This window comes from Branchiostoma belcheri, unplaced genomic scaffold (assembly GCF_001625305.1).
Source record: "Branchiostoma belcheri isolate BF01 breed outbred unplaced genomic scaffold, Haploidv18h27 scaffold85, whole genome shotgun sequence".
Lineage (NCBI taxonomy): Eukaryota > Metazoa > Chordata > Leptocardii > Amphioxiformes > Branchiostomatidae > Branchiostoma > Branchiostoma belcheri.
Window position 1 is genome coordinate 1,033,126 of NW_017804520.1, and position 18,714 is coordinate 1,051,839.

General features: G+C 39.0%; 3 protein-coding genes across 4 annotated transcripts; 1 reads left to right on the top strand and 2 right to left on the bottom strand.

Annotated features, from left to right (window-relative positions):
- Positions 1 to 48: 48 nt before the first annotated feature.
- LOC109487082 (mitochondrial fission 1 protein-like) lies at positions 49 to 3,125 on the bottom strand. The gene is made up of 5 exons (XM_019791045.1): positions 3,026 to 3,125; positions 2,355 to 2,487; positions 1,953 to 2,029; positions 1,605 to 1,710; positions 49 to 1,334 (listed from the first exon to the last, which is right to left on the bottom strand). Exons 1-5 carry the CDS (start codon positions 3,068 to 3,070, stop codon positions 1,237 to 1,239), a joined length of 459 nt encoding a protein of 152 aa, XP_019646604.1. The 5' UTR covers positions 3,071 to 3,125; the 3' UTR covers positions 49 to 1,236.
- A 373-nt stretch (positions 3,126 to 3,498) lies between these two features.
- LOC109487087 (glutathione reductase, mitochondrial-like) lies at positions 3,499 to 9,107 on the top strand. The gene is made up of 13 exons (XM_019791056.1): positions 3,499 to 3,750; positions 4,079 to 4,105; positions 4,362 to 4,453; positions 4,713 to 4,782; positions 5,038 to 5,170; positions 5,367 to 5,421; positions 5,588 to 5,687; positions 5,886 to 5,972; positions 6,293 to 6,424; positions 6,712 to 6,823; positions 7,190 to 7,318; positions 7,780 to 7,913; positions 8,351 to 9,107. Exons 1-13 carry the CDS (start codon positions 3,577 to 3,579, stop codon positions 8,498 to 8,500), a joined length of 1,395 nt encoding a protein of 464 aa, XP_019646615.1. The 5' UTR covers positions 3,499 to 3,576; the 3' UTR covers positions 8,501 to 9,107.
- Positions 9,108 to 10,798: 1,691 nt separating this feature from the next.
- On the bottom strand, positions 10,799 to 17,547 carry LOC109487088. Of its 2 annotated transcripts, none has more exons than XM_019791057.1 (6): positions 15,707 to 15,779; positions 15,056 to 15,187; positions 13,812 to 13,865; positions 12,805 to 12,893; positions 12,212 to 12,331; positions 10,799 to 11,796 (listed from the first exon to the last, which is right to left on the bottom strand). In XM_019791057.1, exons 1-6 carry the CDS (start codon positions 15,762 to 15,764, stop codon positions 11,605 to 11,607), a joined length of 645 nt encoding a protein of 214 aa, XP_019646616.1. In that variant the 5' UTR covers positions 15,765 to 15,779; the 3' UTR covers positions 10,799 to 11,604. The 2 variants fall into 2 exon arrangements, with proteins under 2 accessions (XP_019646616.1, XP_019646618.1); XM_019791059.1 differs by lacking the exon at positions 15,707 to 15,779 and adding an exon at positions 17,474 to 17,547 and having other exon boundaries at positions 11,086 to 11,796.
- Positions 17,548 to 18,714: the final 1,167 nt, after the last annotated feature.

Here is an 18,714-nt window from a genome sequence, read left to right on the forward strand (position 1 = left end):
ACCAGGCAAAGAACAATTACAAGTGAATTCAACAACTATTCATTTTGATTTCAATTAATAATTATACAAATTCAACATCACCTATCACATTTCGTACGCATTTTATACTTCATAAACTAGCAAACAAAACGTTATTTGGGAATCTGCCTGTAACTTTTTTTTGGCATCCTTCATTGAATACTATTAAAGTAACATTACATGTAGTACAATGATGCATTCTTAAAGAAGAATTATTTTCAAGCAGATATTGGAAGTAAAGGTCATGACAATTGTCATAAAGCCGATTTTCTGATATGCTTAACATCCAGAGTAACTATCTACTTGTACATTTATATATTATATATTAGCTTATAATAGCACTTGGAGGGTAAGTCACAAATTGTTATACCTTTCACTTCCAATATATGCTTTCAAGACCTTTCAAGGTATCTCTTACTCTCTATTGTGATAAATAATACATGTAATACCACATTAGTGGATTGAGATATTCAAAATATACCAATCTATACATGTGAGAAATATCTACTGTAACACTATTAATAACAATAACTGTTGAATCATTGAGTTGGTGTGTTACACTGAAGGGTAGTTGTACTGGCTATACAGACGCAGAAACTGGTGTGTTATGCCGGATCTATACTGATACAGATGCATACATTAGATCCCTCTTGCAAAGGCAATTAAGCAGATTTGTTTTGAGCAATTGATCCTATTACAGAATTACATGTACATGTATACATTGTAGTTACTCCCACTTTCTATTTCTATATATTAAAGTCAAGGGAGTTTATAGTTATAGAATAATATGCAAAAATATGAAGGATAAATATACTCACCATGAACAAACATAAAATATGTATAGTCTACGAGCTAAACAAATATTTCACTGTAGTATATGAATTTTGTTTTTATCAGTCCAAGATTCAAACTACAGTAAAAAAAAACATGATCACTTACTCTATATAGCAGGTGGCTGTGAGGTGGGAGGTCAATATCAGCATGATTAATAATAACAAATATACTTATGTATCATAATACCATCTATACGATGTAGATAATGAAAAGTGCTATGCACTGCAAAATCTCAAGCTAACTTAATACGTACCAAACTTAGACCTCTGAAACTAGTACAGACTCTAGCTATTGGATGATTATGATTCGTTGATTTTCTATTGGTCGTTATGGATACATGTAATTGGTTCTTCATGGAACATCCTTGGGTTCTGAAGGTGTGGTCTAACTTTTCCCCTTGGAGACTGCGAATCCCACAGCAGCAATCCCTCCCAGGGCTACAGCAGCCATGCCTCCAACAATGGCCATACCCAGCAGACCCTCTGGAAATACACACATATCAAACATTATTATCCATGTGTTAGGATACTTCTCCATTGGAAGGCATGTGACCTTAAGGTCTCCAAAGAGTCTCCAAAAGTTGCAGATTGTATTGCCAGAGATCCTTATCACAATCTCTGTAACGTTGACAGAGACAATAATTTGTGGCTTGTAGTTGACCTTATGAAATTCACTGTACTTTTTGTTGCATCAGGCTTCAGAATTGGATGGTACATTGTACAAAGATTGAGAAATTTTATGTAACTATTTACCTTTGGCCATCTTCTCCTTGATAAGTGTCTCCATCTCCAGAGCCTGGTGGTTCCTGGGTTCTACATGTAGGATGGCCCGGCAGTACTTCAGTGCCTTCTCATAGTCCTGTAATGTAGAAAAATCTTAGCCAGAATGGAATGCAACATGGGTATCATTTAACTTCAGCTATTGTCCCATTCCTCATGCCAGAGCTATAAGATATTTCTTTGTATTCTGCATTCTTGTAACTTTTGCAATAAAATTCTTGGCAACTTGGGCGGCGAGAAACAATGTATTTACTACCATACCGGTATATACTGTATAGCTAAAAGAAGTAATGGCTGAGACTTTTCAGGCCTTTCACCTACCTTGAGTCTGAAGTTGGCTATGGACAGGTAATACAGGTAATCTCTCTGTGTCTGCTCATCACCTTGCTGGAACAACTCTATGAATGATGGAAACAAAAGTTAGAAAAAGTCAATACAAGGTTGATGCAAAGTAGTTAAAGAGCTCCTGTTGTTTCAGAACAGGAACTTAGTTAGTTAAGTGTTGTCTGTCCTTGGGGCTGGGAGTGCTGTAGCACCCATATATATACAATGTAGTTCTAAAGGTACAAGTGCCAGAGAGTTCTACCAGTAGTCCCGACCCCCTTTGTCCTGTTGTACATTCTTTTGTATACTCAGGTTGTTACATTATGTCATGAGGCTGTTTACCAACTGATTCATGTAACGTTATGTTAAATCAAAATTAATGTAAAAGCTTCTTCTCACCTTCCAACAGACCGACTCCTTTCTTGATGTCGTTCCCATACTTGCTTCTGGTTAGAGCCCAGGCATACTCAAACTGTGTGTTTGTTGTGATGTTCCCTGCTACCAGTTCTTTGTTGTACTTCCTCTCAAATTTCTGAAGGGATAAACGTTAAGATATGAAGATTTATTATTATAATCATCGGTTAAAATCTAGACTAGAGCTATATATCTAGCAAATATTAAGTTATGTCAAATCATGTGTAGTATGATTTGACTGTCCAATGCTATTGATATGAGGGTTCTTATATGACAGAGTGATTATAATTTAGCGTATAATGTTACAAAAAAGCTATAAAACAACAGAATCAGTGAAAATCAATAAAATTTGGTAGTGAAATTTGAATCAAAATCCTTCTTGAATTGTTTCATTTTTTCGTGTTTTAGCTTAACAACTACTACAACATAATTTGCCTACGTGTACGTTTGTGAATGAAATCGGTATATGACTCAGAGTGATCCTTCCCCTCCCCCTTTCGAAGCTTTCCAAAATTTTGTTTTCGCAGACGATATCATAGACAGGGCAAACTTCGGCTTATTTGACCGAAAGTACCCGGTAAAAACTGCATCACTATTTGCTGCAAGTTTCTACCATATGGCTCATCAAAACAGTTCATTCAAAGGCAACAATTCACCTTTAAATCCTCCGGATCCACAACATCGTTGATTACTTCCTCCATTTTGCTTGTCACCTATGCTCTCGTTCCCAAAAACACGTGACGTCATGTGGTAGCCTGATAGCCTGATGACCTACTTCGTAACAGCAGAAGTTCGCTTATAGTAGTACTTTACAGCATGGCGATTCTTTTGGTAATAGTAACATTCGTTCATAAATTCACCGTCAAAAGAAGAAGAAAGAGGATGAATGATAGCAAGGAGGTTATCTCCCCCTATAACCTCATTGATCTAAGGAGATAGTTGACCAGAAAATAATGAGTCTGACACTAGTGGTAAATTAGCTTTATGTAATAATTTCAGCCTCAATAGGAGACTTATACGTATTTCTGGTTTAAGAAGAGAAAATGCAACATTTTACAACCAAATCTCATGCAAAATGTTCACTGTCTGAAGCTCTGGGTACGAGATCATCGAAAGTAACTAAAAGTGAACTTTGACCTCTGACCTACAAGATAAGACGCGGGGGCGTGATCTGATAGAAAGTTGTTGGACCGTTCCTTTATTTGTTATGTTCGCGGGGCGTATTTTCTACAGGTCTCTCTGCACCATGGCGCCGATAGCGAAGAGTTTCGACTACCTGGTGATCGGGGGCGGGTCAGGAGGGCTGGCCAGCGCGCGCAGAGCGGCGGAGTTTGGCGCCAAGTGTGCGATCATAGAGAGAGCACGGTTGGGGGGAACTTGTGTGAGTTTTCTTCGAAGCTTCCACCGAAAATTGAGCTGTTTGTTTTGCTGACTCATTGTAGATTGGGTAATTGCAAGTCATACATAGCGACTATTCTATAAGGACACGTTAACCTGGCTTATAAACCACTAGAATATGTCATCAAATAAACAAATGTCTTGTACCGGTACCAGAAAATGGCCATTATTAAGAAGAGTACAATACGGATAACTTGTAACAGTGGGTTAAACAGGTGTGTTGTTTGAATTAACGTTAACCATTATCTATGAATGTATAGAAATTGTTCCTCATTGTGATTTATATGCCTTTCTTGCTCTGTGTGTTTCAGGTCAATGTGGGATGTGTCCCCAAAAAGGTAATTATACACTGAACTTGAAATTTCGAATTCCAGTATCATGCACATGACTGTCTTACAGCAAGTTTAATTCTTGTGCTAAAATGTGTTCATCATGATAAATAATAACATGATATTTTTCATGTAGAGTACCAAAGTCACTGGCTTCCCAGAGTTAACTCTTAACATTAACCAGTTTGCTCCGAGTTTGAGCTTTCATTTCTAGCTGCAGTGCTGAATATGTTATGGAATGATGTGCTATGGTACTATGTCCCAGGTGATGTGGAACACAGCGGTCCATGCAGAGTACCTGATGGACCACAAGGACTATGGGTTTGATGTCAACGGTACCACCACCTTCACATGGAAGTATGTACTCTTCTGTTGTAAAGTGTTTCTTGTTGTTTCTTTTTTTCACTTCTGCAATTTATTCCTTTCTCAGGTGTTGAGTATGGAATCATGAAAACAATCTTACAGTTACTTATAGCTTATTTACCCAACAGTATTGAAGGATCTGACTACACTAGTACTGTAACTATCCTTGTATAGTTGTAGGGTATGAAATACGTATTAGTAAGCAATTCTGCATCATACCATGTCTTTGAAAAATGTCTTTATTTTCTTACAGGACCATCAAAGACAAGAGAGATGCCTACATCAAAAACCTGAATGGAATATACAAGTCTAACCTTGACAAGGTACATACTTACAACTTTGCGTGTACCTTTGAGACACCAAATTAAATGTATGTTTTATTATTTATAGAACAATCTTTAACTTGCTCAAGTGTGGCTTTCCTCAACACCTGATCAACGACTTTACGTCGCATTCAAGAGGATGTTCCTTGTATAATATACTGATTGCAAGAAGGGATGTTATATATGTTACAATTTATATGCACATTGTCTCACATGAATTTCACCTGTTGACCATATTGTTCTGTTTTTCCTCAGAGTCATGTGGAGGCTATAGTAGGAGATGCCAAATTTGTAGGTGAGAGGTGTGTGGAGGTTGATGGGAACAGGTACACAGCAGAACACATCCTCATCGCTACAGGAGGGCGGCCTGTGTTCCCTAACACTCCTGGTATGGAATATCTTGTACATTTGCCCACAAATTTGGCCTATGCTAAAAAAAAAATCACAGTCTGTAAAACTTACTACTAAAAGCTTATTATCTGTATTGGATACACATATAGTGTACTAGTAATAATTTAAACCATGCTGGTTGTCAAATCATGTTAAATTTCTTTTTTCACCTTTGCAATTAATTTCTTTCTCAGGTGTGGAGTATGGAATTTCTAGTGATGGGTTCTTTGACCTGGAAGACCTTCCAAAGTGAGATGCTTTTATTTTTCGTCCATATGGAAAGTTATGGAAAATATTGTAACGGTTATTTTATGTTGTACTGTAGTACTGTGTATTATTCTCTAAATGAATGTTTGCTTCCCTAATTATCAAAGAATCCTTTATCTGATGCCTTTCTGTTTTTTTTTCTCCCCAGGAAGGCAGTGGTGGTTGGTGCAGGGTACATTGCTGTAGAGATGGCGGGAATTCTGAAGACACTTGGTTCAGATGTCTCACTACTTATCAGGAAAGATAAGGTAGGCACTCATACAGTAAACAAAACTCAAGACAACTGCCCACAGTAACCCATCTTGCAGTTTTGGTCTAAATTACTAGGTGGCTTAATGCATGTCCTTTGAAGATTTCAAAATAATCTGCGTGATTGTCATTCGTTTTAAACACAGAGAGGGCAATAAAAAACAAGCATCATGATTGCACCATGTGTTTTTTTGTAGGTGTTGCGTACGTTTGACAGTATGATCAGCTCAGAGCTGACAGAAGAGCTGCAGCACATCGGCATCAACCTCATGAAACAGACACAGGTAAAACTCAAACTTTCTTCCAATAGACAGTTATTAACATCAAGCAAGAATTTGGGAATACAATACACAGAGTACTGTAACATACTGGTTTGGACTGTCAGTTGTAGTTAGTTTGCAATGTGTGACCAAGAGCTGTTATTTGTAATTATATTTTCTGTTTTGGGGGATTTCTGGATTATTGAACCTGTTAATGCTGTGAATAACTTTTTTCTTTATTGTTACGATCAGTAAGATTAAACATTCAGTAAGCTGAAACTGGATTGAGATGTTGAGAGAATTTTATCACTACATTAAATTTTGTTGTTTGCTACTATTTAAAGGTCTCTAAAGTAGAGAAGGCAGCAGATGGAAGACTGACTGTCTTCACCAACAATGGGGAGATCTCAGAGGTGGACACCTTGCTGTGGGCCATCGGCCGAGTACCCAACACAGAGATTGGACTGGACACTGTGGTAAGCACGGCTGGACCTGCAGTTTTGGTCTGAACTGCTAGGTGATGTGCATGAACTGTAGTAATTTGGGAGGTTGGATTATGGTTTTCAAGTCAGCCAAGGGGTGAAGGCACCCTAGAATAATGATGATGAGGATGGTTTTTAAACTGCTGGCATGTTGTTCTTTGTATCTTACATGACTTGTTTACATGTATATTACCAAGTAACTCAACTTACATGAAAAATTACTATAGACAAACATGCATTAAATGTTGGTAATCAAACTAGAACACTAATGTCTACCATAGGGTGTGGAACTTGATTCTCGTGGAAACATCAAGGTAGACGAGTACCAGAACACAACAGCGAAGGGTATCTACGCACTGGGGGACGTTTGTGGGAAGGCACTTCTCACTCCAGGTGGGATTATAATAATATATTACATTGTCTGTATACACAGTGGTCTGTATACAAAACACGGCAATCAGAGATGGCAGACTTCACACCCTTACCCATACTGTTTGTGTGTGTGTGTTATGAAGAGAAGTTATTATGATTGGTGCCTTTTTTTACAGATTTTGATAACCTTTTAGATGATACGTTATATATTATCACTTCAAGTTCTTCCCAATGTCTTGAAGCTAAATGTCGCTGAAAGAATACTGTTTATAAGATGTTTGCTGCATTAGCTTGTAATAAACATCTTTTGGTTACAACTGAGAAATTTTACTCATGTCCTACATAAAAAATGTTTTCTCTGTTTGTCTGTTTTTGTTTACATAACAGTTGCCATAGCAGCAGGAAGAAAGCTGGCCCATCGTGTGTTTAACAGTGAGGATGCCAAACTGGACTACGACAACATTCCCACAGTGGTCTTCTCACACCCTCCTATTGGGACAGTCGGGCTTACAGAAGGTGGAGATACAGGGCTTTTCTTTTAAACAACCAATCAAGATAGTTAACATTGCTGACATTTTGATGTCTATCAGACACCTTCCTCAGAGCTTCTGCGGCAAAAACACAATCCTGTATCCTATACTTTACCAACCTAATGAGACTATTTTTGGAAGAAGGTGGAGATATTTACCATAATTGATTGTGTTATGATCATTAGCTATTGGTCATTGGATCAGTTGACTGAATGTACATGTACGTGTATGTCAATGTCCAAGTAGTTAGGCTTACTGAAAAGTTAGACCCCAGGTCTAGAGGTTATGGGTTCAATTCCTGGCTAGATTTTGTGTTTATGCACAGTTTTAAACATGAACTGGCTTATTGAGTGGTTTGGCTGTTTTAAGTATATGAAAACAGTCTGTGTCCTGTCTTGTGCTGATTAATTTGATGTGTAATTAGGCTGCCCTTTTGATTCGTTTCAGACGAGGCCGTGGCAAAGTATGGGAAAGACAACATCAGGATCTACAGCACACGTTTCACCCCCATGTACCACGCTGTCACTGAGAGGAAAACTAAAACCATCATGAAGATGATCTGTCTTCTTCCAGAGGAGAAGGTAAAATTCTGTCATTCATTCGTCCATTTGCTCCTTCATTTGTTCATTCCTTTCTTCCGTTGATGGTCTATTCATCATTGGTGCATGCTTTGACTTTTACTGTGTTTTTAGGTGTTGGCAAATAATAGTAGATCATTTACCATCAGCTTCTTAGAAACAATGTGAAGTTTCTGTGTACCTACATGTATCTGTATTGCTATAGCCACTATAACCGCTTGGCTTTGCAGGCACGCGGCACAGCGGCAGGTAGACTATATTACACCAAACAACCTGTTACACCCAATCGTTGCACATTTATTTGCTGAAATTGTTTGAAGCTTTCTAGTGATGATGCCCCAACTGTGCTTGAAGGCAACGAGTTCCACTCTACGATAGTTCTTGGAGTTTTGAACACCGCAATTCTTGGTTGATAACTCTGAAATGTTTCTTGCTCCCAGGTTGTAGGTGTCCATATGATGGGGATTGGCTGTGATGAGATGTTACAGGGTTTCTCAGTGGCTGTTAAAATGGGCGCGACCAAGGCTGACTTTGACAGCACAGTCGCCATCCACCCAACCTCTTCCGAGGAACTCGTGACGATGCGTTGACTAGCGCGTACAAATGCTGTTACTGCTGCCAGCGTAGAAGATGGGCATAGTAAACTATGAACAGAACATTACATTAATCTTTTTTTATATTCTTTGTCAATGAAGCTTTAATTTTCTAGTCAGCTGAATCCACATTAAACAAGATTATATATATTTTGTAAAATCTAAAAATAATCACTATTACATTTTTATTTGATCAGATGCCATGATGCTAACAATATAACCCCAGGCTATACTTTCACACCTTTATGAATGAAGTTGCACCAAATGTTTTTAGCAATAATCAGCTACTGATTTAGTAGCAAGTAAGGGGGTTGGTTTTAAACCTCCTTGGTATTACCTTATCTTGTTGTTGAACAACTTTCATTCATACATGTATCATGTATGTCTGGGAAAACACAAGTAGTAACTGTACTGTAGACAAAATGTGCCCTATTTATAACCAAGTACATTTGTATGGGAAACATACATAACACCATACACATCATTTGGTGTGTTTTAATCATGTCTTAACTTAAGCAACTGCAGTTTTTTAACCAGGATATTGCATCATGGCGTCATGAGGTTCTGATTTCATTTTTTGTCTGCGTGTGTGTCTGTTACAGTTACATGTATTTGAATACATACCATATACTGTGTGCTTAGTCATTTGTTCAACCCTAATGACCCAGTAGATTTCATAATGAAGGCAACTTTTTTTTGCCAACCTTTTTTTTATTTGCACGGTCGCATCAGTTTTGGGGTTTTGATGTCATCCATATAATCAAATCAACATGGCCTAATGAAATATGCCCGCGGGTCCGAACTATGCACCCACAAAGGAATAGTTTGGTGCCCTGCCAGGAAGTGGCCTGAATTTTCGAAGTTAACGTTTGTGTGATAAGCAACTTCGTATGTCCATGTGATTAAACACGTTTTGATAGCACTGGATGTTTAACATGTCGTGGATGTTTCCGTCTTGGCTTCTAACGTCTATAAATTAAGACTGGCTTGTTGACTCTAGTCAAGAGAAACATCACTCAGTGCAATAGGCTCGATAGATATGTTTGTTATCGGTCATGGACTCCGAATACCGATCTCAGTCAACTGGGTGGTATCAGTCAACAGTCCCGCCATCCAGATCTTACTTGATGAGCCTTTATCGGTCAATAACCCTTCCGTACGAATTGTTGTTTGCTTATCGGTCATTTATAGTCAACAGCTCCACCATTAGTTCAACTGTTCCCCCCGCATGCCTTCTTGCACAAATCATGATAGGCTACTCCCTATTGTGTCACTCTAAGACCTCTGGTTAGTGACTCTGGCTTCCGACTTGAAACATCACTCAGTGCATTAGTCTCGGTATCATATGTTTGTTATCGGTTACGGACACCGAAAGTGTCCGATGAGTGGTTTCGACATCCATATATATGAGTTGAGCTCTTAGCTTATCGGTCAATAACCCTTCCGTACGAAAAGCTGTTTGCTTATCGGGATCCGGAAATAATGGCATCAATAGTCAACAGATACATCATTCGTTCATCCATCCCTTCCCACATGCCTACGAATCTGTATATAAGGCCTGTCTTTTCTGTCACCATTATTTAGTTCTCCGTCAATGACCCAAGCAACATACCAAGGCCTCTTTGAACTAGGCTCTTAGTTCTATCCTGGAGTCCAGCCTTGTTAGCTTTGGTCCGCTCCCCAAGATCTTGGGTCAATGACCCAAGCACATACTTAGACCTCTCTGAACTAGGCTCTTGCTTCTCGGTCAATGATGACCCAAGCACATAGTTCATGGGCTAGGCTCAAGTGTGTAGGTCAAGACCGCTACCATACACGTCGATCAGCCCTCGTATAAATCCTCCCTGTGTTTTACGTGCTCCAGCTGTCGTCATTAACAGGTTGTAAAAGACCGGATTAGCAAGCGCAGACAAGACCTCAGTGGTAAAGTTCACAATGGCACTTAAGCTATGTGCCAAAAAACGCGTGAATTATAGGGGGCACCCAAGGCTCGACCTTAGGATGTTGCACAACTTAATATAGCACGTGTATATGTTGGCACGAAGTTCATCGTGGGGATAAGGAATACTCAAGATCGTTGGCCGTTTATACATATAACTCATCACTCGCACCAGTGTAGGGTGTGATAAACCTTCACACTAGCTCTGAACCGACTTACTCACCGTTTAATAGGACTAGAGGAATCTTTGGCTTCACAGCTTCAGATGTTCTACTATTGGGCTAAGCACAAAGAAAAACGGGTTTATCTACAGGACGCACAGCATTGAAACGCAACCATACGATTAGAAAGATGTGTCAAAATATATTAGATACAAAAACATTCGCAATGAATAAACGTCTTAAATAGTTTTGATAGAAAACAAATCCAATGTTACCATTAGGTATGATTTACTGACGTTCAAATCTAGTCTACAACATGTGTTTGATGTACATTGTACCTAATTAGCTAAATACGTGTTGCTTGCATCACCTCTAGAGCTGTAAGAGTTTTTCATGAATTACACTATGTATTTAATCAATTATTTCATATATTTAATTAAATAGGAATCTTAAATTCATCTGCAAGAAAAGAGTACATGTAGTACAATAAAACATTCCAGTGATGTGCTTCCTACAAAACCAAAATATCAAATGCCTTGGAAAACGTTTACTAATAATCACCAGGACTAGAAAACCTTCCAGTGTGCCAGTCTTAATCATGTTATGATTATAATGCATTACAATGAATAATCATTGCATATATGCTTTGTTTCTATCGCTTTTTGTTGACGATTGTTAACTTACAGATCGCGTCCGAAGATCATCGCAACAAGATGAGCAAATACTGATGACATGCTAAACGAGCCAAGAATAATTAATCAAAGTAAATTCTTGTTTGAATTAAAAAAAAATTAATGAAGCACAATTGCACACATAGGACGCAGATAGTTAGCCCCTTGGTGGTCATTTCCCCTCATAAGGCTGAGAAAGTATCGTGAAAAATGTTTACGCCCCCGACGATTTGACATGCCTTATCCTTATCATATACATGTATCAACTACTATTAGTGTAGAATGACGTTGATTTTGTGCAGTTTTTTGTGACCCTGGATCTTCCTAACCCTAAGCTACACAGTTGACATCCCCGTTGATGCCGTTTACGATCCCGTTACCAATGGCGGCAGCTTCTGCGTTTGCTTTCTCCTCTTCCTCCTTCAGTCTTGCCTCCAAAGCTATTTTCTCCTTCACCTCTTTTCTGATTTGCTCTACGTCCACGTCGATGCCGAGTTTCTTCAACAACATAGGCTGTAGGAACTGGACAGAAATACAGTGGTTACAATTATTCATACATCATTTGAAATCCTTTGATTGCAATACGCAGGATTGGTAAGTATAGATATGGTGAAATTCATTTTACTCAAGTACTGAACATATTGTTTCATAGATAAGACAATATAATATTTTTACATTGTTATTTACTAGTATAGATCTAGAATCATTGCAAAATAGAATATAATATTGCCTTTGCATTTCTACAGTAACAGTACCCTTATCCATAGGTTTTGAGCTTTGATGTACAACGGTACCAATGCATACGAAATGCAAGGAATTTTAACACATATTGTGCGTTGGAAACAGTACCGGGGATTGTATTTCTAATTTTCTTCACCAGAATGGAATACGCCAAAAGTCATTCATCTGCTCATAGATGTCTGTAAGTTTGACTTACCCTTAGTGCGTCGAACATCTGCGCGTTTCCCAGGTACTCGATCATGATGTTGGCCCCGATCTGCGGTCCGTAGCCCCCCATGATCATGTTGTACCGCCAGAGTTCCAGCACACGCCGGAGCTGCGGGGAGGGTAGGGGGAACATTCATTACTCAATCACTCCATGCTACCGTACATTTCAGTGCTACCCAAGCTGACATTTGTTTCGTTTGTTTATTAGGATCACTATCAGTGTTTTGTTCCTTTACACTAGTCTTCCTGGAGTCCAAAATCCTCCTGAACTGAAGTTCGCCACCCCCCCTCCACACCACGTAACATTTAAAAATGAAATTAACGTGCATGATTTTGCATTACAGTAGAGAGCTATGACGCCGTCATATTTATGGCACTTGCTATATACATGTATATTGTTTTAATTTTTTGACAAATTCTACAGGCAATGTATTGGCAATTGGACTGTATCCTGTCAGGAACGCATAACCATCACGTATGACGATATTGAAACGGAAGGAAATATTCACAAGGGAATTATTTTTTGTTTACTGTAGATATGTTTTTGTTGTATGTCGTTTGACGCTGCAGTCTATGTATCACCTGTTCCTGGCGGTCCATGGTCTCTGTCCTGATGACACCGATGTCCACAGGTGTCAGACCCATCTCAACAGCCATCGGGGCCCACGTCCCTGTCAACAAATCAGCACCAAAATATTTTAAAGGCATCCAATGCAATTTCAGGGCGGCAAAACTGCAAATATTCTGAATAAGGCAATCTGTATGATATTAACACATACTGTCCCACATTAGCACTTTTAGAATCAGTATTTCATACTTTGGACATTTAAAATTGCAGAAACAAGCCACAAGATGAGTCCTTTGTTTTCTGGGTTGTACCCAAAAAATCAGCCCCGGGTCCTTCCAGTAACCATTTTCGTCAGAATTTTCGGTATTTCTGTCAATATACATTGGGATAGTATTGTTTCAACTCAGTATGTAGCTAAGTGACTAGAATATAGACTGAAAATCCAAGCTCTATAAACCGCATTGGATGCCTTTAATATGTTTGTCAATGTCCCTACATGGAACAGAACATTTTCGTATGCAATCAACCTAATAACGCTGCTGCATTTAGAAGTGATTTGGGCCCACGCGGGCAATGTTGCTCTTTCTATTTAAAGCTTTTGCGGGGGAAACGCCGACATTGTCACACATGTACTCTAACACTGAAGCTATTTTGAAGTTGGCTTAGTGACATTACCAGACGACATGTCTTATCATCTCCTTTTTAGCGCCTTGCAGTCTTCTCATTTCAATCCGGTCATGGCCATATGAACTTATAAAGTCAAGGTTCTGTCATATTTTACCTAGATTGCTGTATAGTTTTAACGCCCATACATACATACGATACAAAGTTAGTAAATGTACAATACAAGTACATATAATACAATGTAAAACAGTATACCTCAAGCCAAAACCATATACCAAAACATGTCTAGACTATGGCGTTTCTACTCTAAGCCTTACACACATGATTCTGCCGACGGTGCATTGCACTCATCGCTCGGCTTAGAAAGTATGGCAGATATCCGAGGAATCCGACTTACCCGTCTTGTTGCGTCGGAAGTAGTCACTTAAGCCTTCAGACACCACCTTTAGTTCTGATAATAGAAGACAACACATATCTCAGAATTGTAGGGTCGCATTTGATGTTTTTGTGTGCGTGAGTGGGTGAAGTGAGTGCATGAGTGAACTGTAAATAGATACCTCAACGGACAACCAAGTGAGAGAGTTAGTAGACAGTACCAGATTCCTTGCAGAATGAGATGTAAACGTCATGACATCCTTATGAAAATACAAAGCAAAAACTTTATTTACTGTGGACTTGCTCTAATTTTGCACGGTGTTCTGCGGCTTACAGACTCCAAAAGTAGATACATTTGCGGTACACCAAATCAACGAAAGGAATGCCATTAACAGAAGATTGATAAGGGATAAGGGGGTTGTTAGTGCACGTCAAACATGTCAAACAACGTGATTCCGGTAGTGAGTACTTTTCCGTTCAGCTCGCCTTGGGGTTTGCTCGGGTCTAACATCGCAATAAACAAAATGTCTTATAATAGGATTTTCAACACGTTTCTTTATCAGTTACGAAAACAACATAAATGTATTTCAGTCCTGTCACCATTCCTGATTTAATGTGCTGCAGCTGTCGCAATAAACGTTATGAATGCCCAGATTAACAAGCAATGACCTGAAGTTGATAACAGCCATCAACATCCATATACTCCAGGTACAAGTATGTACTAACTCCTGTATATGATATGATGTTTACGTGCCTACAGAAGCAAAAGCTGGATATCATAGTATAGGAATAGAGACCGTTTCAGAAATATACGTTTCCTATTCCATACTATGCACATACATTTTAGATCATATAATCTGTTCTTAGCTTGGTAGAGAAATTAACGCAGAACTAGAAGAAAAAAAATGCAAAGGGTTTCAAGCAAAACTAAATGAGTCAGATTCCGACAGACAGCTAAGGGTAAAAACGTCTCTGTATTTCGCAAACAGAAGTATTACTTTCAGGACATGCCTCGATCTCTTTCTCAACGAGGTAGATATGTAAGCTCTGGTATTCTCATGTCTATGACGTTCGCTATCTAATTAGAGTGACTTTGACTTTCGATTGGTAAAATATCTGAATTTGTTCACACAAAAAAGGACCTTCTATAAAGCGACTGAAACTTGTTAGCTACGTGTTTATGTTCAGAGCCCCATTCCATCAACTTGTCGCTTACTGTATTTAGATACTTACATGTAATCTAAAAATAGGATAGTAACTACCAACCTTTCTTTCTCCGTTCTTCTGCCTCCTTCTCCTTTTGCCACATTATCTTGTACTCCTGACGAGTCTTCTCTACCCTCTTCTTAGCGTCGTCCTCCATGATTCTTTTCCTCAAGATAAAGACAAAATCTACCGCTGGAAGAAAAGACAGAACCTGACAAACACAGCCCCAAGTATCTGCGAAGCAGACATGCGAGAAGTACTGTATCGATAATGCCCATTAACGCAAATCTGACACCGAAGACATAAAATCTATTCACGGCTTTATCAAGTGGCTTATGTCAATAAAGCCTTGCATAAGATCATTAAGCGGCGAAGTTCCCGTGACATGTAAACAGAGTATTTGCTCAATTTCTAATGGATTTGCGTACTGTCGCTTCGTGGACTTAGATGACATGTCTCAGCAAATATCCAAAGGCTAGGAAATACCGCTTACCCAACGATTGAACAGGTCTTCACTGGTAAAGTGCTATATATATGTCTAGACTAATTTTCAGGACTTAACGTTCTACATTGTAACTTACACTCACCACCAAACCTAATTTTACTACGTATTTATAAACCAGCCAATCAACAGGGAGATATGGATTTGCTCAACCAATCAGCGTGGAGTAGGACATTATCATATAAAAATGCTAGGATTGCCTGACTTACAAGTCTTGTTTGTGGTGATGCCTACTAATGGCAGAACATCGCGAACAATCTGCTGCATTTTTCTGCCTCCGGGCGAATCCGGTCTGGTTGGGGACGATGATCTTCAAATCATTTTATCTTCCCTCCTTCGGCCTTCCTAAGTATAGGCTATGGGACCAAGAGTCGCGAGGATTAAATGGCCAACGTCCCTACACGACTTCGCACCGGCACCTGCAGCCCAGTTTATTTATACGTTGTCTCTAGTCCAGCCTGTAGCTGCGGGTGTCGATATGCGAAAGCATGGTTCATTTCGCACTATACTGCCCGATGTACAACCAACAGCGAGCAAACCTTCTCTGCACTCTTCAGAACCTAGTAGGATCCATTCGCGACTTTAACAACCTATCAGAACAAGCCCGTATCAACTTGCTTCTCAGGGGTTCACCCTTATTGTCACTAGAAACCAACTGTAATATTCTGTCGTTAACCCAATCATACATTGTTGACACTATTACAACTTAATTTTCCCACGTATGGCCCCTTCAATTCACAATGTTACAACTGTTTTTACACCATTGTTACTCTGTCTATCTAAGCCAACTGGTGTATGTTTATGTGTTATTTATATCTGTTATTGTCAGTTTTAATTTCCTTTTTTCAGTGGTGGCGTGAAAATTAGCATCTCGCTAGATTGCGTCACCACTGTGTCCTTGTACCGTGTCATGTTGCCTAATTAGAAAAAGAACGTACGTAAGCAGTAAATGAATTGGAAAAAATAGGTATAATACGAGAAACAAGATTTCAAGTCGGACAGACCAAGGAGGTTTGATTTTAAACCTCCTTGGATAGACGAAGGAAATAGCCAGGGAATTCCATGCGTTGAGAGTGGAACTAAGGCCAAATGATCCATGCCAACAACTTCGTAGCCTGAAGTTAAATACATCAAATATGGGGTCGCAAAATCGCACAGAAATGCCATTCATTCGATTGAAGACGGCCCTAGCTTGAAGTGACAGATTTTTCCCAGCGTGTGAACCACGGCTTCGAAACGTAAACAACTTACTTTATCCCTCTTTATTTTACAACCTCTTACGTAACCAGAGGCCGAACCTAAATCTGTCCAGACAAAAATGCATGTTATATATGCCCTAGCTAATAAACATGCCCTTGGCTGGCAAGGATGGTCACAGGCAAGCGCGCTCTTACTTCAAGAGTCCGACATTCGTGGGGTACCGACGTTAGATACTCTGCTCAGGTGGACTTAAACATCATTTAGTCTCTGTCATTTTCTCAGGGGCTGTTTAGATTCGTCGAAGAATAGGTGTTGGTCGTATAAAATCCTGCCGTTTTTTTTTTATGGCGAAAAGTGTAGAGCTTTATTAAGCTTATAGACGTAAAGTGCGGGTTCTTCCCTATACTCGCTTATCATTCTATGAGAAAAACTCTTACGAGGAATTTCATCGCGCTTAAAGCTGTCCACCCCTCCTCTCCTTTAATACAGAAACACGGGCTTGGTATATACATAAATTGTGACAACCTCTGCATGCTATATATAGGGATAGAGATTGTATAGATATTAGAAACTCCTTCAATGAGTGTAAAAGCTCATACATATCACATACTTGTCACCCACTCTTGTATTATTATTACTTAGTCTAGCCTCTTATGAAAATGTAGTAAATATGTACTAGTAGATGCCATACTTTATACCATGTACAACTGTTGTGCAATAAAGTCTATAAAAAATCTATCAACTGCCATTAACCCATTTAAAAAGACATTACGTACCTGATACGTCTGTCGGCTAGCGTTAACGAGGCTTTAGAGAGGCAGGCCACCAAGTGACAGAATATTTCAGTCTTTTATAGCCACGGATTTAGACGGTATTATAATATAATATCCTTGTTTATGTTTTCCTCACCAGGGATGGAATTTGTATGTCCCCAAGAAGAATTTCGTGGACTTCTTTGAAAACTACGATGTTTATATCAGCTGTTGCTTTCGGTGACATGTACACATAGTTTGAAGAATATACGAACCCTGAAAAAAATATGGTTTTTAGATCGTCAATTGGAAGCATTATTTTTAACCGAAAGCTAAAAATGGGTTGTCTGATAATGAAGACCGGTTGGTTACTCGGTCTCCCCATCGTCCTCACGACTATTCCCTTTATTTAGAGAGAAGACTTTGCAAAAATCACTGTCAAACGAAACCTAACCCTACCTAGAACCAAACGTTATGTAAGGTGGGGCACCAGTTTTGTTAAATAAACAGAATGCTGTTCTCGCTGCTCCCAGTTGTCAACGGTGATTAAAAGGAATACATGTCGCTAAAATTAGCTTTGATGGCGTTTTGAGTTTAATAGATAAACTAAAGTATTGGAAATATATACATTTTTTAAGCTAGCTAGTACGAATCCTTTCATTTTTTCATCAAAAGATGACGGTAGCTCTCTAGGCTCTAGTGTTATTAACGTTAATGTTATGGCCGTGTCTAGTGTGGCTTATAAGCCCTATTTTCATATGGCAGTCTCGGCCACAGTTGGCCACAAGAAAGTTGAGATATTTTATTTTTTATTTTTTGTCTTTTCAAGCTATGTACCCAAAACTGTCAAACTAAAGTAAGACAGGAGGCTAAAATTAAACTTTGGTGATACATGAGATGTTTTATACCGGCAAGTAAAAATAAAGATAATATCCTGGCTTACCTAAGTCCGATATTGGCGATATATGATATATTGTAGACGTACAAACAGCGTTATCCCGGCGCCGTATGTTACATTCTTAGCCTTCGGTGACCACTGCCAAAATATAAACATGTCTACTAGCAAATATACTGTGATATGAATAGAAATTTGGTTTAACATTTTTCTTTTGATTATGTGTACAAGCATACCATGTGATCGATGTTTTCTGGAAAGGTTTAATTGGTGAGATACCTGGTACAGAAGGCATGGTAAACAACAGCAGGTGTGCATGTCGGGCATTTGTAAATAATGTATTCCGGAGTGTGTCGGATATAGCCACTTA